The sequence below is a fragment of the Numida meleagris genome, chromosome 9, assembly GCF_002078875.1.
Source record: "Numida meleagris isolate 19003 breed g44 Domestic line chromosome 9, NumMel1.0, whole genome shotgun sequence".
Lineage (NCBI taxonomy): Eukaryota > Metazoa > Chordata > Aves > Galliformes > Numididae > Numida > Numida meleagris.
The window spans coordinates 11,037,021-11,063,254 of NC_034417.1; the positions used below are offsets into that span (position 1 = coordinate 11,037,021).

Sequence of the window (26,234 nt, forward strand, 5' to 3'; positions counted from 1 at the left end):
ATAGGAGGCCAGCTATGTTTAACTTCACTATTAGGGGGAGTTTGCACAAGAGAAGCCACAAATTAGAGTAATGATACTTCGGTTTGTGCCCTTTAATAGTGGCTGCTAAAAACCAGTTTCATAAACTTTACAGAAGACTTTTATAGTTGACTATAGAAAAATAGATTGTTTCCTAAACCACTGGGGGCAGTACTAGGCAAGATCCTGTTCCATAGCTGTTTCATGTCAAGACCAATGGAGTAGCTGAACAGGTTGTTGCTTCATACCGTCTTCACCTTATGCTAGAAGTGTCATGTAATTTACTGAGTACTGCTTTTAAGTGAAATTCATTACAATTCAGCTTTATTAAAGGAACTGAGTGAAAGATGTAAACAGCACAATGTAGTATAGAACTAAGAAACCTTTGACTCTATACAGGAAGTTGTATTACTCAGAGTCATTTGAGCCACTCAAAAAAAAACATCAATAAACCAACTTTTATTTATTTTAACTATAAATATCTTAGATTTTAATATCTGCTCATGAAAAATCTCTTTAACAATAAAAAGTTCAACATAAAGATAAATATAGAAAGATACAGCAACATTTATTTCTCTATGGGGCATAAAGTAGAACAGGAGTTCAAAACTGATAAAATGTGTGTTAAATCAGCATTAGTTTTCATATTTTTAAAGACTTAAACAGCTTAATTTAAGAACATTAAGCTAGTGTAAGAAAATCCTCATATTAATAACTGCATCCAAGTATAGAACAGATCTTAAAACTCAGAACTTAATATTTTGGTAAGGTAACAGATGCAGACAAAAAACTACCAGCATTGAGAGATCTGCAACATCAGCAGCTTATGCTCTTACAGAGAAGAGGACTTACAAGGCTCATTGAGGTTCTTACTTCACCATATAACCAGCAGGTAAGCATTTTGGTAAACAGATGCTAAAAGAAAATGAATCCAGGGATGATGAAGGCTGACTACTTGGTTTCTGAGGGATATGGGTCAGCCTTCAGATAGCTACCAAGCTATTAATTTAAATACTGGCCAACAGATAGTACTCTGCCCCCCACTTCCCAGCTAGACATACAAAACAACTGCAAACTGCCCTTGACTCAGACCTTTAGTACATAGGGACACTAAGAGCAAGTATTTTTAATGCACCTTTCTTATTTTGATTTTTAGCAGTATTTTTTTCTAGCCACCACTTAGAAGGCTGGCTTTTTGGGACTAGAGTGCTAGTATTGCTAGTTACAGTACCTTCTGTTGGAATGTTTCACATTAACACAGACAGATATATCCTGTAAATGTTCCAGCAAATCAGAACTGAAAGCTATGCTGCATCTGGAAATATCAAATACTGAAGTTGGTAATTTCTATGTACTAGAATACAGAAACAGTACATTTAATAAACAAAAGGAATACATCACAGCTTGCTTTTGACTTGGAAAAATTTTGTTACTCTAGGAAGTTCTTCAGCAAGTGATCTAGACATCTCAGCATCAGAATATGAGCAGAAAAACATTTCAGATGGTCAGCACTCTTCAGGATAACGTGTTACTTCAGCCAAGTCCAGAATTGCTGGATATCCAAGCTGTGATGTGATCTGGCACATGTAGTTACCCACTCTGGCTTGAAACAGAAATTGCCTTTGGAGAAAGCTGAGACAGCCTTATGCTCAGTTTCAAATATTTATCATCCTTTTAGGACATGCATTTAACAGCTTTGTGAACTGCACACGCTCCTGTTTCAGCAGGTCATGGAAATCAAATCCTTGTGGCAGAGTGAAAGAACTTCATACAGAGCTTGTATTCTACTGATCTTTATATTAGTGAATCCAGCACAGGGTACTGAAGGCAGGAGGCGTCATATCTTGGACAGTGTTTCTTACAAAGAGGTCAGATGGGAGATGTAAATTCCAAGTAATTTTCAGATATTGCAGAAGGTATCACCACACACTTAAGTCTGAAATGTCACTTGAGGTTTAGAATTGTTTTCAGGTGATCATCTCCATGTCCACCTTACATGATAGAACAGCTGGGATCTTCATTTTGCTGCAGAAATAAAATATCAAGACATTAGTTCTAAGAAGCATGCATATAAGCTATTTAATGCTAATTAAAAAAATAAAAATCTATCAGCACTCCAGAGTTCTGGAAGCATCAGAACTGAACTGACATACAAATTCATGCTACTCATATTGGAAGAAGAACGGAAGCAGAAAAACATGGAAACCCCGCCTTAAAGCACTACATTGCATTCTTTACATCATTTTGATGTCTACAGGAAGTTAACTGTTTTGTTTTCTTTAAGTTGCTGTTATCTTAGTATTACGTACATTGCAGAAACACAGATGTTCTAGTGACAGAAGTTTGAAGCTTAATAGTAATTCAGCAGATGGGAAGGACATTAATATTTGAGTAGGAGTATTAGAATGGATTCTTACCATAAGTGGTACGTAACTGTATTGTGAAGTTGCTGATAAAACAGTAAGTGTTTTATCATGAAAAGAAGGTAAAAAAAAGAAGTTGCTTTTGCTTTCTGTCACTGATTGCAGAAGGAGCCATATTATCAGTCAATTAAAATAAAGAACCTTTCAAATTCTGAGGAGAGGCCCTGCTTTGAACATAAAGAAGTTTGTAGCAGTAAGTAAGACTCTTTAGGTTTTAAAGTTTCCACTTGTACATCTTCAACCATTTTGGTGTATGCTGTGCACTGAAAGTCAGAACAGCATTACAGAACAGTGCTCAATAGCATATTAAAAAAGGTCTTATCCTTTACAGCGTGAGACTGAAAATATTCCAAGAACGTAAGACTTTGATAACCACTCTAAACCAGATGGTATAGTAAGAATAGGTATTTAGTTAGATTCACTCTCAAAAGAAGGACAAGGAAAGAACTAAGCAGCTGACTACTGCCTGTTCTGAGGTACATTTTCTCCAAAAAGATGGTACCCCAAGGTACTTCCAAGTTATGTTTTTGGGCAGGCATAAATAATTTGAAGATGAATAGGAGAAGATACATAGGAAATACTGGTGTCAAAGACCTGCTGCAGTAGGTACCCATCTTCCTTGTAGCTCCGTGGAAGATTTTATGTGAAAGTGTGGTAACTCAAAAGGCTTTGTCAGCAGGAGGGGAAGAATAACATTTTTATCAGGTATCCCCTTGCACATAGGTCCTCAGTCTGCACTAAGGGAAGGAAACAATGCTATTTCAAGTCAAAAAATTAACTCAAGTAAGATACAGTTGATAATTTTTCAGCTATGACCAATTTAAAGCCCTTCAGCAATAACTCTTCTTTAATTGCTTTAATATTCTGAAGACAAGCTAGTAGTATATTAAAGTGCACTAGAAGAACTCAAGATGAACTACTTCAGATTCTATGATCAGACAGAAGCCACTCAGAGGCCATGGAGATTCTTTCAGAGGGCACTGCAACATCCAAGTTGCACCCAAAAGCTAACAGGTATACCAGAACATGCTCATTCTACTGATGTGTGCTAATTCTATTAGCGTGATCTGTACCTGTGCTTTGTTTCCACTTCAGAAATATTGAAAGGAGTATTTAAGACTAAAGCACAGCTGAGATGCTTATTTTACACACCAAAATAAGATGCTAATTTCTGAAACCAAACTGACACTGAAGTGCCTTAAACTCATGATTGAATTTAAGAAGAAGCTTAGCCAGTCAATATACCATGAACTTTGATTTCAGCATTTTAGAATCATAGAATCTTTCAGGTTGGAAATGACCACTAAGATGATCTAGTCCAACTGTCAACCCATTGCACCATGACCACTGAACTGTATCATTCAGTGCCACATCTACGCTTTCCTTCAAAACCTCCAGGGATGGTAACCAGAGAAGCTGGCAGCCCATGGCTTGGACAGATACACTCTGTGCTGGGTAAGAACTGGCTGGAGGGCCAGGCCCAGAGAGTGGTGGTGAACAGAGTTAAATCCAGCTGGCAGTTGGTCATGAGTGGTGTTCTCCAGGGGTCGATACTGGGGCCTGTTCTGTTTAATATCTTTATTGGTGACCTGGACAAGAGGATTGAGCTGAGCTCATGCAGTTGAGCATCGACCCCAGCCTATCCAGATCCCTCTATAGGGCCTTTGATTTCATATTTTTGAAAGGAAATATGATATTTCCTTAATGTGAATTTAAGTCAGGTACTCTAGAACAAGTCTGGAGCACTGTTCTAAGTATCAGGTAAGTCACTTCATTCCCACAGAATGAAAATTTTTGTTTGCATTCTGTTCTTGGAATAACAGCTTGCAAGTATGTTCATGATGAGATTCTATGAAATACATAAAAAGCTGGTATTCTTCAGCAATAGCATTAATTGTTTGGCCTCTAATTATTTGATGATATTCAACCAACAAATAAGAAAAGCATCAATTCCATTTCTGATGCAAAGCCATGCAAGCTACAGCCTACATGGGACAAGAGACTGAAGCATTATCAGTGAAGCAAGCTGAGATGGCAAGCACAGTTCTCACTGATCTCACCTGCTTAAGGATGCTCACAGGAACCACTATCATGAAACCAAACAACATTTCTTTTTTCTTCTTCTTTTGGTCTGACATCAAGAAAAATGGTAAGAGTTGGATTCGGATCATATTTGGGGAAGTATTTTCACATAGTGTAAAGAAATTGGCTATCAGAATTATCCAATTGCTTGTATTTAAGTTTCAGGCAACTTACCTGAGATGGAAGCTCCACTTCACTTCCCATCAGTTCTTCATACTCATCATCTTGCTCACCACTTTCTTCTCCTCTGGGTACATGCATTAATTTCCTCTCTGCCAGTTCCTACAATACAATTAAGTCACTATCAAGAATGCTCAAGAGTCGAGCACATCAAGTGAGTTCAGTAAGAGGACAGAAGAAGCTGCAACTCACTTACCTCACCTTCATCTGTGATGAGTGTAACACCAATGTTATACCCAGCTCCCCAAGACTTCTGAGACTTCCAGACCAGGTCACTAGGACCTGGGCTTACACCAGCAGCTGCACCCCAGATCTGCGAAAAATTTGAAGTGAGCTTATGTTGATTCTTCTAATTTGTAGTTACATCAGAACTCATCCTAACACATACAGCTCCAAGTACTCTAATATCAGAGATGCCCAGTAACAAACTCAACCACTCTCCTCCCTGGTAGGCTAGTGCTTCTCAGGAAGATTCAAGAATACTAAGTGTTACAGTACTACCTACCGTAACTACTTGGCCTGCCTGAAGAGTGAACTGTGAGGGGAATTTGTATGTTACATCTGACACACTCTCAAGATGTCTTCTCAACACCCATCCATGTAGTGGCTGATCCTGCAGGATGAGAAGTTTCTCAGCATTACAGACCAACACTGTGTCACTCATACAAGTGCAAGATTCTTCCCATTGTCAACAGGCATTTGGTCCTTCTTCTGTAAGGTGGAAGACTATAATCAATTGTAAGACTGCCTTCAAATTTCCAGAGAAGTCTTCTAGTACTTTCTTAGAGTTAATCTTAGCCCCAGAAATTCAGGCACATCTGTTCAATAGGGAAACTATTTTAACCAGGAAGAGTAAGTTCATGTTATTCTTAACAGAGAGATTGATAACCCATAGATGGGTATGACCAGCTAAGTCAGACTGGATGTATATATTAATATATATTATGGTTTACATTAATATGTATAAAGTGGTCTTTGAAGGTTTAAGGCATCTCAGGCTAAAGCACCTAAGCTACCAGCTGCAAGTTTTGGAGCTCTGATAATCCTAATATTATGGATTTGCAGATTAAACTAATTGAGTTGTCCAATTCATTAGTGAAGCCCTCTGCATTGATTAGATACTGTCAGTCCTAGTAAACCTTTTAGTTGTTTTTCTAAATAGTAAGCTGTCATGCTGTTTACTAAGCCCTATTTAGTTTCTCAAAGATATGAAGTGCATCCAATACTGCTATCCTGATTCTAATGAGAAATATTTGACGATTGTAGGCTTCCGCATCATAGATGCCAATGCACCTCCTCCAAAGGCCCTGAGAGCAAGACAACTGCAAAATGAATATCAGTTGGTGCTGATCTATTGGCAGTAACCAGGCTAGTTCAAGAAATATTTAGAAGGCTCTCCTTTTTCAGTTTAGCAGTACATCTTCCTCACTCTTTATCCTTCCCTATTGCGATCTCTAAGCCACAAATCAGTTCACAAGCAGTCATACTTTGCAGCGAAGGCAGAACAAAATTGAACAAGTACAAGTACCTCATCAGAGTTGTTTTTAAGCCTTACAAAATTCCCATCTGCATCAATTTCTTCAATAGACACTTTCCCAGAAGATGAAGCATGCTGAACGGTCTTAAACACATCACTAGGCTCTCTCTTTTTGGCTTTCATTTTCCTTTTTCTCCCATGCAGAAACCGTCGCCCTTCACTTGTTGCTTGAGTTGCAACGCTGTGTGAAGATGCACTAGGTGATATGTTCAGCCTGGGAAGGAGTGAAATAACGTTCACTTGAATGTCTACAATGCTTATTTCTTCTCAGTATTATCAGGATAACCAAGCCTAACAGCTTCTTACCTTGAAGCTTTCCATGAAGCCTTGAACATAAGACTTTACTTTTACTGGCAAGAGTAGGTCAGTAAGTAGCTTGTTAGATTTGGAACACAACGCCAGACCTAAAGTTCAGAGCAAGCTTATACTGATAAGAAATCATTCCCAATTGCAGTACGTATTTATTTCAAGTCTTTACTCACACACACACACTCTTTAATGGAAGTTATTTAAATTCTTGACCTTTAGCATTAAAAGAGTTCATGTTGTTCTCACTCAGAAGTGTCTGGATAGTGAGAACTAGTACAGTTCTCTCCTTTCATTCATGCATACAGCCAAAAGTATGGAAGTTCTAATTATTAAATGGACTTGTGAGCTAGCTAGGTATAGAATAAAACCCGCACAGAGTGACCATACCCTTATAAGCTGCATGCCCTAATGTTTTTGTGTAATTACTCCATCTCAAAGTGACTTCAGCACCTAATACTGATGGCTAAGGGGGAAAATGATGGCTGTTTTGGACTTCAATGTGTCTTTGATACAACTCTAGGTTTTAGTACAAAACTTTGAAAACATTCAATTCTAGGGAGGGATATCTAGTGGATTTGAACTTTCGGTTTGGTTTGTCAAGTATCTGATCTTTGTACCTAATGTGATGTATGTGGAATATAAGTACTATTTACCTATAGAAGATTATACTTAAATAACTGAGTGACAATCCTAATTGCAAACAGTATTTGTTTCTTGCATCTACCACGTTTTTCAAAGAATATATATATACAGTTAGTACGGAGACCATGGATGGAACAAGTCCTCACGTGAAGACCTTGTCATAGCCTACCTCTGTTCCTCTCCTTCCAGCATCTTTCTGTAGGCATTTATTTCCAGATCTAGAGCCAGTTTCACATCTAAGAGATGCTCATATTCTTCCAACTGTTCTTGAACCTTTTTCTGGGCTTGTGCCATTTCTCTTTCTTTTTCAGCCATACGCTTTCGATGTAGATCACGATCTTTATCCAACATCTCCTGTAGCTCCTTTACTCTGTTCTCTAAAGCAGCATTCTAAAATTAAGAGGAAAAAAAAAAATCAATTACTGAGTATTAGAGAGGAAATATTTTGAATTGGGTATTTAATACTAGGAATGTACAAAAGATATTACCTGGCTTTGATATTGATTAATTTCAGATGTCAGATTTCCAACTCTAAGCTTTGTTTCCATTAACTCCTCTCGAGCAGCATTGGCAAAGTCACTATTTCTTGCTGCAGAAAGCTGGGCATTCTCCACCTATGGGTAGAGTCACCGTTAGTAATGAGTTGCTTGTGACCATCTATTTTAAACAAGAAAGGGAAAAAAATCAAGTGATTTCCAGCTGTTACACATGGAAATAGCTATGTTTTACTTAAGTGTGCAGATATCAGTAAGATCCAAATCAGAAAGTTTTTTGCTTTTCAAGGAAATTTACGTGAGTTTGACGCTCATGCCAGAAAGAAATGCAATCTTCAGGTAGTGAGAGGTGCTGGATTAGGATGTTTCAGTTACAAAAGCACAAAGACTTTGTATAGATATGAAGTCAATGGATTCTCCAGAAGAACAAAGAGGAATGCTTGGAAATTGCTTATCAAAGCATAAGGCTAGAGGATGCTCAGTATGCTTAGAAAAGTATTGTTCTTCCCCAAAAGTTCTGTTACTAAACAGTTTCTGCATCACTCTAAGCAGCACAAAGCTATTTCTAGAGCAAGTAAATCCTGGTATTTTTCAAGAATGGAAAAACATGCACTGAGATGAAGTGTAATCATGCTACTACAAGAGATGCAGATTTCCAATGAAGAGTTGGACAGAAACATCCAAACAAATTCAGTAGGCTGTTATACAAAGAAAGTTGTAGTATGGAGAAAGCCAGAAAAACTATTAAGTGAAAAGTACATCTTCTTAAGAGTAACAGATCATACAATTTTGCATTATTAGTGCATCAGTACTGTATACTGCACTCAACCCAGGAAAGATCCCAGGGTTTTCTACAATGCTGTAAGTAGAAAGTATTACTTCTACCTGAATGAGGCTTACGCTAGGGGAAAAAAAAAATATATATATATATATAACAGACCATTTCTGGAAGACAACCTGTCAACCTTCTTCCATAGCCACCCTCCCTACCTTATGCAGTGTTACAGCTTAAGAAGAACTGTAATAACATCTTATTTCATGTATTTCACTAGCATTACTGTTACTGAAGTTTTATTCAACAATACTGAAAATTCTTAATATAAACATAGCACATCTTGGTCCTGATTTTGTCAGACACTTATTTCTTAGTAGAAAGAATTATGATCATCTTTATTACAGTAGCCATTCCTAGTTGTTCCCGAAAGAAGCAGTATACTTGAACCAATTGTGTTTGGAGCTAAGTGTTGGTAGCAGTAAGTTCTGTTGTCAAACTTAACACTGTTTTGAAATCCCATAACTGTTGTTAATTACCCTTCACATTTATGCCTAGAGGCTCTGCAGTGAATGCAAGGGCTCCATCAGTCACTTACACTAGTGTGACATAAACCACATGAAGGTGCAGAGAACTGTTTTATGGGCATCTTCCACCAACTCACTTTTGCACTGAACGTTCGCTCCAACTCCTCTTTGTATCCTTGAATTTGTTCTTCATGCTGTTTTCTCAGCCCCTGCAGAGCATCTGAGAGCTTACTCTCAAATTCTCTCCGACGACCAGACTCCATTTCTGCTATTCTGCTCTCATGGACTCTTTTCATCTCCTTGAGCTCCTAGGAGAGAAAGTTTCTGAGAATAAGCAAGCCAAAATAGTTTGATTTGAGACTGTGGGCTTACTGTACCAGCTTAGCTAGTAATTCAGAACCATAGCAGATTTGCCATCGAGTGCATGGTAATTCCTCAAGTCACAGCTTACATATCCTTCCATTAGATCATGTACTCACACCTCAGGAGCTGTGCTGGATTTTTCTGCTTCTTCACCACTGACGTTGCTTAAACTACTAAACAAAATAACTTGCATCTAATTTGGAGATTAATTCTTTGATCCAGATTAATTTCTCTGCTTTTCTTTAGATGCATGTGCACTTCAGCTTCTTTAAGAATTGTTACCTATTTTTGTTTTGTTCAAAAACTAACAGCAGCTGGGTTAGAGAAATCACTGAAATCACACAGACTCCTTCCAGAAGGAATTTGGTTTGCATTCATTTCTTTTAAGTTCCATATTACGTATGGACTCCTAATGCAACACTTATCAACGGTGTTTGATAAACTTTCAAAAAAAAAAGGAACATAAGTTGCTTTTTAATCAAGTATTTAACTTCAATTATTTTAGGCTTCTCACAAGCACCTGGAATCATTTAACTTCAGTGTATTGTATGCACTTTCAGTTACACAAAGTAGTACATCATGACTGTAGTTACCTTCAGAAGTTCAGCCTGAGAAAGTTCTCATATTCCAGATACCTATTGGTACTATGCCAGTTAACATGAGGTTGTATACTTTCTTGAAGTCTTCCTAGTTAGGCAGATTTTACTGACTGATGGACTGCCATAAGTTGACTCAGCTAAGTTATCTTTTTAAGTTTAAGGCACAACTTAACATTGCATTTAAGGACATCTGGGGTCATGGACACCTAAAAAGCCCTTTTTAATAAGCTAAAACATACATCTTCATGAAGACACTTCTGGAATGTCATTTTTTCCTGTAAAGTTTTCAAATGATTTTCCAGGTCCACCCTTCTCAACATTTCACTGTGGAGATGCTTTTTGGCATCTTCCAGTGACAGCTCCAGCTAGAAGAGAAAGACATAAGGGTAATCAAAATTAAGTGGTTACTATTCCAAACCAAGACAGCCAGTTTATTACAGGTTATTCAATTTAATTCCTACAGCAATCAAAATGCACTGCTTAAGTGAAGTTGACTATTCTACTGTTTAAGGTCTATTTCTGTGGGATCTGGAGTGTTTACAGTGAAACCCTATTAATCATTGTGTAGGCCAGATCTCCCACAGGAGATGTATGCAGCCCTCCATCCCACCAGTCAAGTTTTTTTTCAAATGCAAAAAGAGTGCTTCTGATGAATAAGTTGTACCATCTTCATGTATTCTCCCCTTTCATGTTACTAAGTTTTCCCAACTTCCTCCTTACTTCCCATATCATTTGTATTGATTCTTAACATGTAAAATACTCCAAATATAGCCTTATTTTACTCAAACTACTGGACACAAGGTTGTTTTTTTAATTTTCATCTTAGAGACCCTAGAGTACCTTAATTAATGATCATACTGATAGAATAGCAACTTAAACAGCACAAGAGCTCAAAGAAGCAGTCAGAAGTTGTATTTGTTCTACAGAGATTTAACCATAATAAAGCAGGATCCATCAAATCCTCCCTTTGCTACAGGGCCTATAGCAATTCACATTTCTCCTTAGTTTGTCATTGGATGACAACTTATTAGCTACTACAGTCACGGAATAGGATTAAAGATACTTACAACAGCTGGAAGTTTTAATGGACCAACTATTAGCAGCATTTGCTTTCAGCAAGAGTGGAGAAATCTTTTTGTCCACCTGTAACTGCCACAGCCTTTGCCTGATTTTACTTTTAAATCTCTAACTAGCTTAGGATAAGACAAGCAAAAGCTTCAGGAGCAAAAGCAAAGTCGAAATTCCAGGAACAAGCCTTACAGTGACTACTTGATCCTTTAACTCACGAAGGCCATTTTCCAAAGTCCGGTTCTCATTCAAAGCCGTTGCCAGGTCAGCTTCCTTCGCATTCAGCTGAGCATCAAGATCTCTCATACGAGCCTGTGCCAGGTTCAAGTCAGCTTCTTTTTTTGAATTCCTGCAAGTGAAAGTTTTACACTCATAAGTTGCAGCTGGTGAGGGAGAATATTTGCTGTCAGAGTGTCTACCTTTAAGGTGGGGGGGGGGGGGGTGTCTGTGGTTGAACTGAATCAGAAGAAAGGATGAGTCTTGTGGTGAAAGCCCAGGGCAGGCTCTTAGAAACAAACCAGAAAGAGCCTCAGACAAGTATCATTTGTTTAACCAGAAGAATTTCTCATCTGTTTTCCAGCTGATTTTATGTGAATCCTATGCAGGATCCAGCTATTCTCCACAGCACTGCCATCAGGAGGAGAGGGAGGGATGGCACAGCCACTGCCACCACAGGAACAAATAGTCATGTTCAGAACTGGCATTCACTGCACTCATCTGCCACTGCTGAATGAACTCCTGCAACAAGAACTCCCTTCCAGCAGGGAAGGCAGCTGAGGGCCCTGCCAGCCATTTAAGCGCACCTTTGCTGTGTCTCAGAGCCCTTGCAGCTGCTCCACCCAGGGGTGAGCAGCCACAACAGCTGCCGCGCTCCACAGGGAGGGCCTCACTACCCGAAGGCGGGAAGGCCGCATGCGTGCAGCTTGAGGCCTGCTCTCCTGAGGCAGGAGAGCAGGCAGTGCTGGTCACACATGGCAAAGCACCCCTCCTCCACACCTGGAGGAGAAAAGCTCCTCTAGCTGCTGAGGGCTTCTCCCCACACTGAGTTTCTCCACAGCACCGGAGGAGCTCCGGCTCCAGCAGGCCACCCCCAAGTGGGGCACTCAGCCTCACGGCCTGGCCCAGGCTTGGCCTCCTCCAGCCACCAGCTCCTGCCAGACAGCAGCAAGTCTCCACACAGACCATCCCATCCTCACAGCACAGAGTGTCCTTGCAAGAGGGCCTCTGCCCTCAGGATGGATCACAAGCTCTTCTCTCCTTCATACCTTCACAGAATTACAAGGTGAGAGCAGCTTTACTGTCTGCGGAACGCCATTTTCTCCCCAGAACCTTCTGCAAGCAACTAGTTACCACCAAATCCTTAGAGTTGGAGGGGATCTTTAAAGGTTACCTAGTCCAACTCCCCTCTTTCCTTGCACTGAGGGGAAACTGATTTACAGAGCATTCAGATACCATCTGAATGTCTATAGATTTATTCTTCAAACTTGCATCACAGCAGGCGAGCTTTGGGCCCACACTGCATTCCTATCTTTGAGAGGACAGGTGTGATAATTTCCCAGGCTGCTCTGCTTTCTCATATTCCTGTAGTTACCTGACCTACACCAAGCTGGAGTTCCTTTCTGCTCAAAACACAGATTTGAGATTATGAAGGGTAAAGCATTCAATTTATTTTAGCAAAATCTTTTCTCACAAGTGGCTAAGTTGCGATAATTTATACAATAAGGTTTCCAGTTGATAACTGAACAGACCAGCTGGAGAGAGTCCAAAGTCATTCCACAGGAGTGATGGGTTCTAGAAAGCATGGGCTTCAAGAAAAGATTGGAACAAAGCAAGAATTGTTTAGTCTAGAGAACAGAAAAGTGACAGGAGACAGAAGTCTTTTATGTATGTAAAGACCTCTGCATAGGAGAAGGGAATCTGTTTTCCATGTCTGCTGTGGAAAAGACAGGAAGTTGTAGGCTTAAATTGCAGGAGAAATATTTGGGTTAGATGTTGGAGAGGAAACTAATGGTAGTTCAGAACTAAAGCACAATGCCTGGGGAGAGTCTGGAATCTCCATTACCTGGAATTTAAAAAGGGTCACACAAACATCTGCTAGAAGTGATGCAGGTACAGCTGGTTCTGTCACAGGCCATGAGGTACAGGGCTAGATCAGGTTCTTGCCCAAGGCCTTTTCTAGCTCTGCTATTCAAGGCATTTGTTGTTCGCCTCTGTACCTTGTGACCATGATGTACAACCAAATATTTTACTAGTAGAAGATACTTACTCTTTGCTGAGAGAGTCTGTGAAAAAAAATAAGATTGTAGTAGCAATAAGAAAAGGTCATATTTCAGTTTTTCCATTGTATTTACAGTTTGCTCTCTTTTCTAGCTGTTAAGTTAACCACTTTCCTTCTGGGACCACTACTGCTACTACTACTTGTTGTATTATTTATTATATTAACATGAAAGTCATGCTATCAGATAGATTATTAGAAGGTGCACTTTGATAACACTTTTTTTTTTTTTGCAATAATGTGCAAGAATGATCCCTCCCTCCTGTAAACTTGGGAGTGGGTAATTTCATCTTTAATTGCAGCAATTTAAAGTTTGGCTGTGATGCAGTATGGTAACTGTGAGGCATTGACTATCATATATCCAATAAATTAAGGTGTCACATACTTGACCTGGAGAATTTAAGTAATTTCACTGAAAAGCTCAGGTATGTTTAAAACAGACTTCAGCTTGTCAAGACTTGACAAATTCACTTACAACTTCTGCTTGCTACACTACATATGTCAGGTTCAGCAGCAAAATACACATTTACACTCACTCATTCAGAATGGAACTGTGCTTGCTGTTATCTGCAGTGCCACTGTTCTTGCTTTGACCTTCCTCAGGCTCTGAATTCAACCAACTGATATGCTTATCCACAACTCCTCCTTCCAAAACATCTTTGGCCTACTCCCAATTACACTAAGGAAAAAAGCGGAGTGCAAGGACATTTGATTGTTGCTGAGGGTTCAAGTCTCTTCACCAGTGAAGAAGAAGAGTCAATAGTTAATGCTGTTGGGAAATTATCTAGTGACATTCCATCTCATAAGAGTTCCAGGTTATTTAAGGAATATATATATAAAGGGCATGATACCCTCAAAGGATTTTGTTCCAAATCATCTGAGACATTTGCAATTGGACTGCCCAGTTAAGAAACAATCATTAATATCAGGACTCCAGTCCAGTCCTTCCAGAAAGCGCATGTACAATGTATCATTTCCCAGGGGTTGTAAAGTTAACCACTTTAAAACGTAGTTACTCTAAAGAAGTAAATTGGTTTGGAGGATTACCTACCTGCCAAGCCTAAAGCTTTTACAAACAAAGCCACTGAGTTATACAAACAGAAAAAGCAGCAGAAAAATTTCAGAACTGGTATTAGCCTTTTCCTCACTATCCAATCGAGTGGCTGGTTAGATTTATGAAACAAATTTATGAGCTAAAACCCAGCATGAATGAAGCAAACCCAATAACTTCCAAGCAGCTGAAAACCTAAGCTTAGAGTAAAAACATGTTTCATTCCCATCTAGAGCAGCTACTTAAGTCCTACTGAACCAGTAGAAGGCAGAACTTGCTCCATACTATCAATATTAAAAGAAACATTGTTGCCTAACAGTGCTATGATAACAGTTTATAGCACAGTTTAGAGAAGGAGGGTGGGAACCGCGGACACACAAGTTACTGGAAGTCTGTAATTCATTTAGTAATACAATAGGGCATTGAAATAACTGCATACTATACATGGTTGTATATAACCAGAGAAAGTTTACTGTGATTTAATGCTTGTTCCCTCCTCTTCACCGTTTACCTCCTTTGAGTGCACTTATGTTGGACCATCCCCTTGTTCCCCTCTTGAGGAGACTAGACAACAAGGAGATTCCAGACACCAGATATACTGCTCGTGAAAACATCAAGCCTGAAGTGACAGGCAGTTCATTCTAGGACAGTTCTGTGCAGTACCAGCCTGCAGCAGGAAGGTTAGCCTGCTTGTAGGACTGTCTGCTCTGCGTTTTTGCATATTTCCCCCTAGGCAATGTCTGAGGGAATAACTCCCAAAGAGATGTACTGCTCTATACTGTGACTTGACTCTGTGCTGAGGCTTACTTCCCCTACCCCCACAACTTTCTAGATGCTTTCCAGCACAGCAGCTTCTTGGTTGTTTATGAATCACAGGTGCAGTACTAAATGCAGTCAGCTAGGCATTCAAGCAGTACTGCGTCCATAAGGCCTCTCAGCTCCCCAAGCTCAGGGGGAGCCCCATGCCCATTACAAGAGAGCTCTAAAGAGGCCCAGCAGCACTGGCACAGAGGTACTCATAGCAGTGCCCCTGCAGGGCACACATTAGGGTTTCTCCAGGCCCAAATCACACTAAGCCCACACTACCATCCATACATTTGAGGCCTCACCATCACCAAGACCTCACTGCTCTGACAGCACAGAGCCCTCCCTCGCTGGCACATTGGTCCTGGCAAGCAGCATCACCCACTTCTCCTCGCCCCAAGCAGGGGATACCTCCTAGGGAGCCCCACACCGGGCAGGGCCAGGCAGGAGGGCCGGGCACCGACCTGCTGTGCAGCTGCCGGTGCTCCTCGCCGATCTTGCCCAGCTCCACCTGCAGCGCGGCCCTCTCGATAGCGATGTCGTCCAGCGCACGGCGGGCGTCGGCCAGCTCCGCCTCGTAGCGGAGCCGCAGGCAGCCCAGCTCCCGGCCGCTGCCTGCCTCCAAGTCGACCAACCGCTGCTGCAGCACCGACTTGTCGGCCTCCAGCGCCCGCACCCTCTCGATATAGGCGGCCAGGCGGTCATTGAGCTGCCGCAGCTCCTCCTTCTCCTGCAGCCGGCTAAGTCGCGTCGGGCTGAGGGGAGAAGCGGCGGCACCGCGGCCGCGGCTACGGTTCCCGCTCGCCGGCGTGGACGATAGCGGCGTGGAGGACAGCGGCGTGGCCATGGCAGCTCAGCCCCGAGCCCCGCCGCTCCCGGCACCGCCCCGCGCAGGGCACCCGGCACCGCCGCCGCGTATAAATAGCGGGCAGCTGCCGCCGCGGCCTCCGGAGGTGGGCAGCTTAAAGGGCTACGGCTGCGCCCCGGGGCGCCGCGGCTCCTGGTGGATAATCTGTGCGTTTCGTTTTGGGTTTGCTTTATTTTCTGTACACTCTTTGCCGTATCTCGTTAGTTCGGCGGTGCTGATCGGAGAGGGCCGAGGAGGAGCTGCTCGGGGGCTCGGCGTTGTTGAACAGTCTGCGTTGTTAAACAGGGGTCGGGTCATGCAGTCCCACGTTTGGGAGGATGGATGCGGCGCAGCTGCAGCAAAGCTCGGGCACACCGCGGCTCTGCGCTCTGCTTCTTCTGTCTGGGTCTTGCAGTTTGCTCAGCTGACGGCAACAGTCCCCGATCTTTGTTTGTTTGTTTGTTTGCTTATCGCCGTTTTCAGGCTTTAGGCCTGGCTGTACTACGGCAGTGCTACAGTGTTTCATTTGAAAGCTGATGTAATGAGCGAAAAGGAGAGGAGCGGACACAAGACAAACGTGTGAAGCAGCCCATAAAGGTTCATGCCAATCGAATAAAAAAATATCATTGTACAGTAAGAAAGCTGCTTCGGCACCTGTCCTGTGATAGCTGCCACTTTTTCTCCAATAGCTAATTAACTGATTCTTTTCGTTTTCACTTACTCTTTAGTGAGCAGGTGCTGTGTGGACCTCAGTGAGTTTGAGCATAAATATCTGAACAGTAAATTATGGGGTTTGTTGCAGCAGTTAAAAGGAATTTCCCTTAAGAGGTCGCGTTAATGCTCTTTCCTGCCCAGAGAAATAGCCTTTGCCCAAATCTGCACCATTTATGCAATCAGGAAGTTCTTTGGGCATCCTGGATTTTATGAATGTTTTAGAAGTTCTAACTTTGCTCTCCAGGTCCAGAGGCACATCACACCGGAGAACAATGAAGCTGGCCCCAAGGCAGTAGCTAGGGATTTTAGAATTAGGCTGTGTATGCCCCTGGAAGCAAAGGTACATGAAGTAGGAAGGAACTGGAGAAGATATGTATGGATGTTCATCAAGATTTTATCTGAACTTCCTTACACATTTGCATAAAAAATAAAACACAATTTCAGGGCTACTAATAAATGTAGCACAGTAACAGCGTATGGCCAGACCGAGCTCTCTGGTTCTTGTCCTAACAATAGCATCAGGAAATTCTTTTCTGCAAAGCAGTTCCAGTCTTTTCATTTTGCTATGACGAGTACTTGTTTGTTCTTCACTGCCAGTAGAAAACTCAAGTCAAGAAAAATAAAATGTACAACTTAAATCTGAATACATACCTCTAAGACCAAGATAGGTACGTCTGAGGGTATACTGCAGCTTTGAAACCTCAGTCCTCCACAAGGAACACTGTGCTCATATGTCCTTGTCATGTTTGACAGTTGCATGCATTGGCCAGCTGTTCAAATACATTGTATGGTTTTGGAACAGATGCAGAACAAAGCTAGAAATCTGCTATTCCAAGAATATTTTTCTTGCCTGCCAGGGCTTTGTAGTAGTACAAACAAAAACAGCTGGAAGAAATAGTCCAAAAATAGTCTGAGCCAGTTTTATCTATTGTGTGAAGGCATCTTAGCAGTGTGTTAGTGGGATCTGGTTACTGGTTCTTTTTCATTGTCTTTTTTTTTTATTATTATTATTAAGACTGTAGTCTCTACTGCTCAGACCACAAATGGAGCTGGGGAATTCCTACAGAGATAACCCTATGCCATCTTTTCCTACTGTTTCTGGTATAAAGATGTCAGGAGTATGTTAGGATTAAGAAGAGATATAGAACACATCAGGAAAAATTGTCAAGCTAAAACACAGTAAAAGCTTTTCTACAAATAGTTTATTTGCAGGAAGATGTAGATACTAGAGATCTGGACAATGTTGTAGATTACACTAAGTTGGAATTAGAAAAAAATTTAAAATATTTGTGGACTTTTTAAAGCATCTTTTTCAGCTCTTAAGCTGGTAAAAATCACTGAAAAAAAAAAGACAGTGATAAAATAAGAACCAGAAAACATCAACCAAATTTCTTGCTATCCTGTCCCTTACCTATCTGCTAGCCAATTCTACCCATGTGTCAGCAATCTGCTAGCATTAGTTCCAAAATGCTGTCAGGGCTCTGAGTGCACTAACATGCCCTAGTGATCCTGACTAGCTTCAGCTGCGGCCACACACCCACACCTCTGCCCACGGGTACAGGAACTCAATGGAATCTCAGGTTGGGGTGGTTGTCTCTTTGTGAGCTTGTTGACTGATGGGCTGATTTTCAGGTTATATTTGTGTTTCCTTTGTCAGTATAACCATCTCTGAGCACTTTGCTTGTTATGGTTGCTATCTCCAGCTTCTCTGCACATCTTGCCTAGGAGCTGGTGCAGCTGTGCCCTGCTGGCCTTGTTATCTGACCTGGCTCTGTGTCTGGTAGGGAGCAACTGGCTCTGGCCCCTCCTGGAAGGACAGTTTGTTGGAGAACCCACTGCTGTAGTCTTGGGTGAGTTCAGATTGGCTGATAGAAGTAGCGTTTTTCAGTTGTCTTTATGACTTAATACAAAATGTTTGAATTTACTTCTACTTTTTAAGTCTTAAGTACTTTTGAGAAACTTTGCAGCTTTTCAGTGCTTTTCCTTTGCTGACAATCCTTCCCTCTAATTCATGAGTGTCTCTTCCTAAATGTATTTTGGAAAAAAAAGCAAGGAGTTATTGGACAGCCTTCAGCTTTTGTGGTGATTCAAGGAGTCTGCATATGTAGTAGTAGTGCTATCTGAAATGTAAAACATAGGAATAAGCCCTTTGCCAAACAGCTTATTTACAGACAGATGTTAGTGACTCACACATGCCTGGAGCTGATGAAGCCAGATTGACTCCTGTTAGCCTGAAAAGGGTTGAAGGCTATTGTCAATAGCAGTTCAGTGGATATGGAGACTCCGTGAGAAAATTGCTGTTTGCTGACCAGAAAGGTAAAAGGGCAATTACTGTTTCTGTATCATTAGCAATAATACATAGAGGAAGACATACTCTCTGGATGATGTATGTGCAAGTGTCATCCTCCTGTGCAGTACTTCAGCTTATGTTCCTTCTTATCTAACAAATTAAGCAGGACAAGTCAGCCAGCTCACAGTGGTTTTTGCCTGTGTTGGAATAACAGCCTTCCAGCAGCTGGAAGACAATAAAGGAATAGAAATATAATTCAGATATAATGAAATAATTTGTAGTGTTGTCAGATGTAGAAGTAAACAAAAGACTTTGTTTGGTAAGAAATATCACACGGAAAATGTATCTGTTAGCAATGTTTTTGTATTTAATAACTGATAACATTGGTCTGTCCTATTTTCTAGTCACTGGTGAACAAATTCCACCTTCATGTACAAATGCTGAGAATCATGGAATCACAGAATATTTTGAGTTAGAAGGTTCATAGAATTGTTTGACTCATAAGGGGCCCTTAAAGGCCATCTGGTCCAACTCTGCTGCACTGAACAGGGATACCTACAGCTGATCAGGTGCTCAGAGCTCTTGAGTGTCTTGAGGGACAGGGCACTGAGTCTGACTCCAGGCTCCACACAAGACTACCCAAAGTTTAATCCATGTTCCTGAGAATGTTGTCCAAACACTCCTTGAATTCTGGCAGCTTGGTGCTGTGACCTCTTCCCTGAGGAGTTCATTCCAGTGCCTGACCACACTCTCAGAGAAGAAGCTATACATATGTACATCTTATATTGGTACAGCAATGGCCAGAGTATGGCTTGCTGTCTGAATGTATCTGCTCTTGTCCAGTCTTATGTAGAATGCATCTCAATTTCTCTAAGGAGTGTCTATACAGAATGAGGAAAAAAAAAAGAGGTCGTAGCTAAGGCATGGGTCTGCAATAATACAGTTGCTCTATAGATTTTACTAATATCAGAAGCAGAGTTTGAAGAAACATCAGAGATTGTGACATTCTCTTAGTATAGGGCAACAGAGCCAGCAAAGGAGAAAATTAACAGAAAAGTGGGAAACAGGTTGTGTGGCTGTTCTTGTTTGTTTGTTTTCCAGCAAGTATATGTATCCCCAAAATGTCCATGTGGAGCTTCAGAAAACTTCTTTTCCTCCATCCACCAAGTTTTGCTAACCTTTCTTTATCCTCATTCATCGCCAAATAGATTGTATTCATTTATGTCATCAATGCATGTTAATAAGAACTAGTACATCTGGTGGCTCCCATGGGAGCCAAGAACCTCCTCTGATCCACCAGAACTAAGTCAAGTTGGAGTCCCTTGTGAAAATGAAATCACTTCCATGTCTTTTAGTAGAATACAATAACAAAAAGATCTTAATTTATTCCCAAGCAACACTGCTGAGTTCTGCTGCATGCATTTTACAGAGAGCAAATAGTTTACTCTGCTCCAATTGCACTTGACCCAGTATCTCAATACAAAGCTATTGGCTGCAGCCAGGCTGTGCTGAGGAGAAGGGATACTTTTCCTCTGGTAGAGGTTTGCAATGCTGTCTCTTACTGAAGACTGTAGTCGTGCAACTTAAGAAATCAGAACAATTGGCAAAATGGCAGAAGGAGTTGGCAAGTAGAAGACAAGAATCAGAAATGAATTTCAAACTTGTTTTCTGTCCTTATATTTACTTTGAACTTTTAAGTATAGATTGGCCCAGGAATTCTGTCCTCAGTTAATACACCAACCCTCTTTCTCTCTTGAGCACAATGTTTTATTTGCTGCTTTGTTCTCACCCACACAAGCCAAGAGGAGAATACAACCATTTTGTAGTGGGTTTTGTTATAGCTTTTCTGTACTTGTAATTTATGTGCAAACTGTACGTGAGATAGTGTAAATTTTGTTCTTGTTATTGCCAAATGTTTGATGCACAGCGTCACTTATTTTCTGAAGCTATTTTCCAATGGCCTCATTTCTGTTTCTTGCTTTTTTAGTCTGTTTCAGCTCCTACCCATACTTATTACTTCCTTTGGCTTTACTGCATTTTCCTACATTAATCATTCATCCTCTGCTTTCACAACTACGTTGTCTTTGTCACTTGAACTCCTCCCAGCGAGGTATTTCTTCCAAGCTTTTCATTTTCTTTTTCTTTTTTTTTTTTTTACCCCAGTCTATCTCACCATTAGCTTATGTTCTTTTCTGTTCCCACACTGGTGTGTATCTGGACACATAGTGACACGTGATAGCCATCTTGGGATGCAGGCCATCTACTTTGCCCTGCTTTCTACCCTATCTGCAAAGACCTACTGAGTAAAACCAGTTGTCCCGCTGAGCTTTGCGCGATGCTCACAACATGCAACATAGCCAATCCCTTCAGAGGCTCTGCTTAGTCACCAAGTGTTGCCCATTTCACGGAGCACCCAATAACTTTTTATTCTTAACATTCACAGAAATAAGGGCCATCAAAGCTTCTGATGAGGGTGGATTGTTGTTGGTATTGAGTGAGAAGAAAATGGTAGATAAGTTCAAGAATTCACATTTGCCATACCCGCAGTCCTCAGAGGGGTTTTATATAGATGTATATATGTGTGTGTATATATACATATTTTATATATACATATATCTATTTATTTAGATATAATATTTTGCTAACTAGGGGAAAAAAAACTCAAAGTAAACAAAATTATTTTTACTCCTGCAATTAATTTTTCATTTTGCCTTATTTGCATGCAAATGTATATATTTTATATATTTTTATGTATATAAATATATTTTTCAGTTATGCCCACAATAATCACATGAAAATACAGGCAACAAAATTGCATAATGATTATGTAAGTGTATTATAAGTAGATCTCAAAGTTTCTATCAGCATTTTTGTTAGGGCTATGAGCACTGAACTAAAAAGCAGTTTGTGTATTCCATCTGAAACAAGATGTGTTTGTTCTGCAAGGTCATGAAACTTAATGCTTCTGCTACTACTGTACGGGATCACAAATATGCAAATGCACCACATGTTGTTTTGCTTAAAGATAAAAAAACGGAATTTGAGAGACAAGAAAGGAAAATATTTATTCAAATGCTTGCAAAAGTGACCGTTTGTATATATTGTATTTGTTAATATTGGATTCAACTGAACACAAACCGAGAGGAAAATAGAAAATTGCTATAATATTTGGTCTACACATAAATATGCTTTTATTTCTCATTAAGCCACAGTAATTTTTTTCTACTTGCTGTGCTGATAGAGCTGTTTCCAAAGTCCAGAGCAACGATCAACGTTGAACACAGGGGTTCCCTCACTCTGAGGAATGAAAGGCACAGTACTGCAGCTGAACTTTGTGCCTTTACTAATAGAGGCTTTGCTCTCTATAGCATATAACATTTGTGAAGTGTGACAGTGCATGATTGCTCTCTACCCCAGAGAGCTTGTTATTTCTGGGTAAACAAGCACCCTGTATAAACACAATGCGGGGTCAGTGAATGGATTCTGCCATATCAGGGTTCTCATGACTCTAGTTACAGGAAATTTAACGTTTTCCTTTTATTAGTCAATCAGGTGCAGCCCTATTACTGATAACTTTGAGGCCTCCAACCAAAATTCACTTTCTGCATGGGGCCTCAGCAGGATACTTCCATCTTTGGTATTCATTAGGCTTAATCCTGATTTATGAGCCAAATGTTGTTCTGCACTGTTTCAGTGGATTTTGAATTTGTAGTTTAGCCAAACACATTTTCCCTGAGTAGTGCAGACTTTTGTTATGATGTAAAAATGGCCTTCATGATCATCAGATTGGCTTAGCTGAACTTGCTTTGAGGGAATGTTTATATTGAAGTGGGGTCTGCTGAAGGTGTACACCTGCATTTCAGGACAGAAGTCAATAGAGACATGCATTTTTCTAGATTTGAAGGTTCTCTGTTAAAGTTTTCTACGATTGGAATATGATGATTAGCAGCTGATCAAACATTTTTTCATTTACCAGACCGGAGATGTAATTTGCTTCAATTTTGCCCATATCTGTACCCTGCAGGGTTTTATTTCTCTGCCTCTTCTGCTTGCAGATGAAGATTTTTATTGGCACAATTGAATGTCAATCAATTAGTAACAAAATGTTCAATGGTTGTGGTCAGTACTAAAGACACATGGCCTTAAGTACATAGAAAACAGATTAAGACCATCGTACATCCAACCAGGTTCTTTGTGAGACTGTGCCAGCTGTACAGATGGATGAGATCATGATTGTGTTCAATGAAATAAGTGCAAATGTCCATATCTTACAGTTCTATGAAGGATAAGGGCTTTACAGCTGTCATATTTAATGTCATTTAAATGATGTATATTTTAGAGAACAGCAAAAGGAAAGCATATGCAATAAAAAAAAAAACATTATTAATAGCAGGAGACAAATACTGGAATTACGTATGTAAACTCTTAAGGGATTCACTATGGTTTCATGTTCAAAAATCTTATACCAGTTCTGCCAGACTAACTACTAACATGGCATGAGTGTCAATCAGAAAAATGTGTGATAGATTTGCTAAGAAGCAGTACCCAAGGACTTGGCACTGGACAAGGAGCTCTGCAAGCAGTGCAAAAGACAAAGAATGATCATTCCTTGAAGAGTTTATAATGCATACAAGTTATAGACAGTGAGCAGAAGGGAAGTGTTCCCTTAGAAGCAATGATTTCTTTTAATTATTAATTAGTTTATCAGAATTGCTGGCAAACTCCCTCAGAGATGAAAATTAGGCTTCTGGTACCCCTAGGTTTGTGGCCTTTATCTTTGGGACACATATTGAAGGAGTCTGCCATGGAGCTGTGGGTGCTGGGAATTCTGAAGTGGTTTTGTCTGACTGATCTTGTCTGGACTCCTGAGTCATTCAGCTTTTGCCTGGCTCAGCAGAGGGGGCAATGGAGATCTCCAGCAGGAGTTAAAATTCCAAAGCTTTCACGCTCACTGGGAATCTAGAGATGAGAGTGCAGTGGGTGTGGGATGAGGCTGAGGTGAAGAAATTCAAGAAACTGGGTAGAGGAGGCAACAACTCACTGTGACACAAGGGTGAGTTTCACATAGGAAAATACCCCCACTGAAAGCTGTCAAAACAACTGTATAATTTTTCAGCAGTAGGTTTAGAATAAAAAGATAAATAGTGTCAGTTCTTGGGCTGGTGCTCATCTTCCTTACACATGCAAAGGATGATTTCTATTCAATAAAAGCAAACAAACAAACAAACAAAAAAAAAACAACACAAAAAACACCCAAAACCAAACCATTCAGCCAACCCCCCCTCCAAAAAACCCCACCCATGGATGGTGAAGGAGGATGAGATTAACATCACTGCCTGTAGATTAAGCAAGATGTGTTACCAGTCACTGTCATACCCGGTGTGGCATTATTTATTCTAATGCTGTCTGAAAATTGTCCTTGAGGGGGAGGGAGATGCTGTTTACCTCTGTTTTCTTACGTGCTTTGTACATTCAAACGTAGAGCTTATAACTTTAACCCAAAATCATGCAGGGAATTAAGTGTGTAAGTAACACAACAACACACTGCTGAAATCAGTGTCTGCTGGAGCTGTCTGACCTGGTCTGCTTCCTGCTACTTGCTTCTTTTCTGCTCTAATTAATTGCAGAAGGTGAACGAGTGTTTCTAAGACTCGCAAACATGACGTTTGATTATCTTTTGTGTTTAGAGATATACAAAGCAAATGATGAGGAGCAACGTTGTAGGAAGATGTCAGAGTAAGGGGAAAGTAAAGAATGCAGAAAGAAAAACAAAAATGCTGATCAGCATTTAAATTTGGAAAACTCTGTTAGAATCTCAGGGCCGAACTTTTTGATGCGGTCTGTGGCTAACACCGGTGCTAGGAGGGCAGCCCGTGTCCCAGCGGCCCGGGGAGAAGCGTGGTGCGGGGCAGGCGGTGCCCAGCCGTGCCCGGCGATGCCCGGGGGCCGCTCCCTGCCCACGCCGTCCCTTTGGCTGCCGTCCTCGCGGCCGACTTTCAGCAGAGGGCACTCTGTTCCCAACGATGGAGGAGGCGCTTTCCCTCGCTGGTGAGAAACCTCAACGCGCTGGAAAAGTTTCCAGCGCAACATATTTGAACAAACTCTTCATCGGTTATGTTTAGTTCGCTGGGGCGTATTTTTAACTTCGGTGGCAGGGATAATAGCCCTTTTTCTGTGTGTTGCTCTTAGACTCGACGAAAGCTCGGAACGTCAGTGGAAGCCGTAGCACAAAGGTAGAGGATTTTACCCGGTTACTGCTTAGCGGCTGGAAGGGAAAGGCGAGCGGAGCTGTCGGATGAGACGTGCTTGTCAGATTTACAGTAGGAAACCTAAAAATATCGCGGAGGGCAGCGTGATTAAAGACCTCCTCGGTGTGCGAGCAGATTTGCAGCTGTATTGTCAGAGTTGCTTGGAGATGAGACACGGGACGGTTGCGGTTTTGGAAGCTGCTTCGCGTCAGCTTCGGGGGCTGACTTCACGGTAGCTTTCGCCCCTCGGGGGAGGACGAACCGTTCGGTCCTGAGCTGCCGGGCTGCCGGAGCCAGCGCCTCCGCAGCCGGGGGGAGCCGGGCCCCGCTGGCCGCCCGCCCGCTCGCTCTGCCCGGGGAGGCCGGGGCCGCGCGGGGGTGCCGAGCGGCGGCGGCGGGCAGCGGCTCCGCGCCGCAGGTGGAGGCGCCCGGGCGCTTCTCGCCGGGGCCGGGCTGCGGCGGGCGGGTGCGGCTCGCTGCCAGCAGCCTGTAGGACCTCGGTGAGCGGGCGGCGGTGGGCTGGAGCCTGGCGTGAGGGAGGGGCCGCCGCTCGAGATGCGGGATGCTGTATTCCCGGTGCCGTGACGGGCAAGGCTCTCCCCCGACCTGCGAGCGGGAAGGAGGCGCCGGCAGAGCCGCTCCCCTCCGGCCCCAGCCCCGCCGAGCGCTGCGCTCCGCGCCGAGCTCGGCGCCGCTCCAGGTGGGTGAGCCCGGGGGCAGCGGGCGCCTCACGGACAGGGGCTCCCCGGGCGCTGCGGGAGCTGCTGGGCGGGGAGCACGGCCGGCTCGGGGAGCCCTGGGGGAGCCTGGGCACCTGCGGGGTATCCGAGTGCTGGATCTCGGCAGTGCCTGGCGAGGGGAGAAACCTTTCTTCTCTAACACACAGAAGATTGAAACTTCTGAATGACCAAAGCATCTAGGAGCGTGGAAGGCTGGCGGTGGGTGGGAAGAGGGTCTCCTCTCCTCTCCTCTCCTCTCCTCTCCTCTCCTC

At 41.9% G+C, this 26,234-nt stretch overlaps 3 protein-coding genes across 16 annotated transcripts in view; 2 read left to right on the plus strand and 1 right to left on the minus strand.

Annotated features, from left to right (window-relative positions):
* The window catches only part of SH3GL3 (SH3 domain containing GRB2 like 3, endophilin A3), a 50,212-nt gene extending 49,293 nt beyond the window's left edge, over positions 1 to 919 (plus strand). The window contains exon 11 of the transcript XR_002441940.1: positions 788 to 919. The gene's annotated coding sequence lies outside the window, so the exon portion shown is untranslated. The remainder of the gene's footprint in view (positions 1 to 787) is intronic.
* The window catches only part of ADAMTSL3 (ADAMTS like 3), a 215,349-nt gene continuing 189,906 nt past the window's right edge, over positions 792 to 26,234 (plus strand). For 2 of the 13 annotated variants that reach the window (XM_021407721.1, XM_021407717.1), the window contains exon 1: positions 18,286 to 18,555. Coding sequence is in view for 2 of the 13 variants with exons in the window: in XM_021407710.1 (XP_021263385.1) it covers positions 25,019 to 25,043 (25 nt within the window). In the remaining 11 variants the exon portion in view is untranslated. Of the gene's footprint in view, positions 911 to 11,594; positions 12,297 to 18,285; positions 18,556 to 24,821; positions 25,044 to 25,070; positions 25,229 to 25,248; positions 25,476 to 25,692; positions 25,944 to 25,984; positions 26,182 to 26,234 lie in introns of those variants that run through there. The other 11 variants (XM_021407710.1, XM_021407711.1, XM_021407722.1 and 8 more) reach the window with 8 other exon arrangements.
* On the minus strand, positions 1,912 to 16,374 carry LOC110403944 (lamin-L(III)-like). 2 transcript variants are annotated; one of them, XM_021407729.1, is made up of 12 exons: positions 15,609 to 16,374; positions 11,207 to 11,363; positions 10,186 to 10,311; positions 9,122 to 9,292; positions 7,680 to 7,805; positions 7,361 to 7,581; positions 6,232 to 6,454; positions 5,209 to 5,316; positions 4,900 to 5,016; positions 4,698 to 4,805; positions 4,502 to 4,572; positions 1,936 to 2,043 (listed from the first exon to the last, which is right to left on the minus strand). In XM_021407729.1, the coding sequence occupies exons 1-11, from the start codon at positions 15,989 to 15,991 to the stop codon at positions 4,531 to 4,533; spliced, it is 1,782 nt and encodes a 593-aa protein (XP_021263404.1). In that variant the 5' UTR covers positions 15,992 to 16,374; the 3' UTR covers positions 1,936 to 2,043; positions 4,502 to 4,530. The 2 variants fall into 2 exon arrangements, with proteins under 2 accessions (XP_021263405.1, XP_021263404.1); XM_021407730.1 differs by lacking the exon at positions 4,502 to 4,572 and having other exon boundaries at positions 1,912 to 2,043; positions 15,609 to 16,372.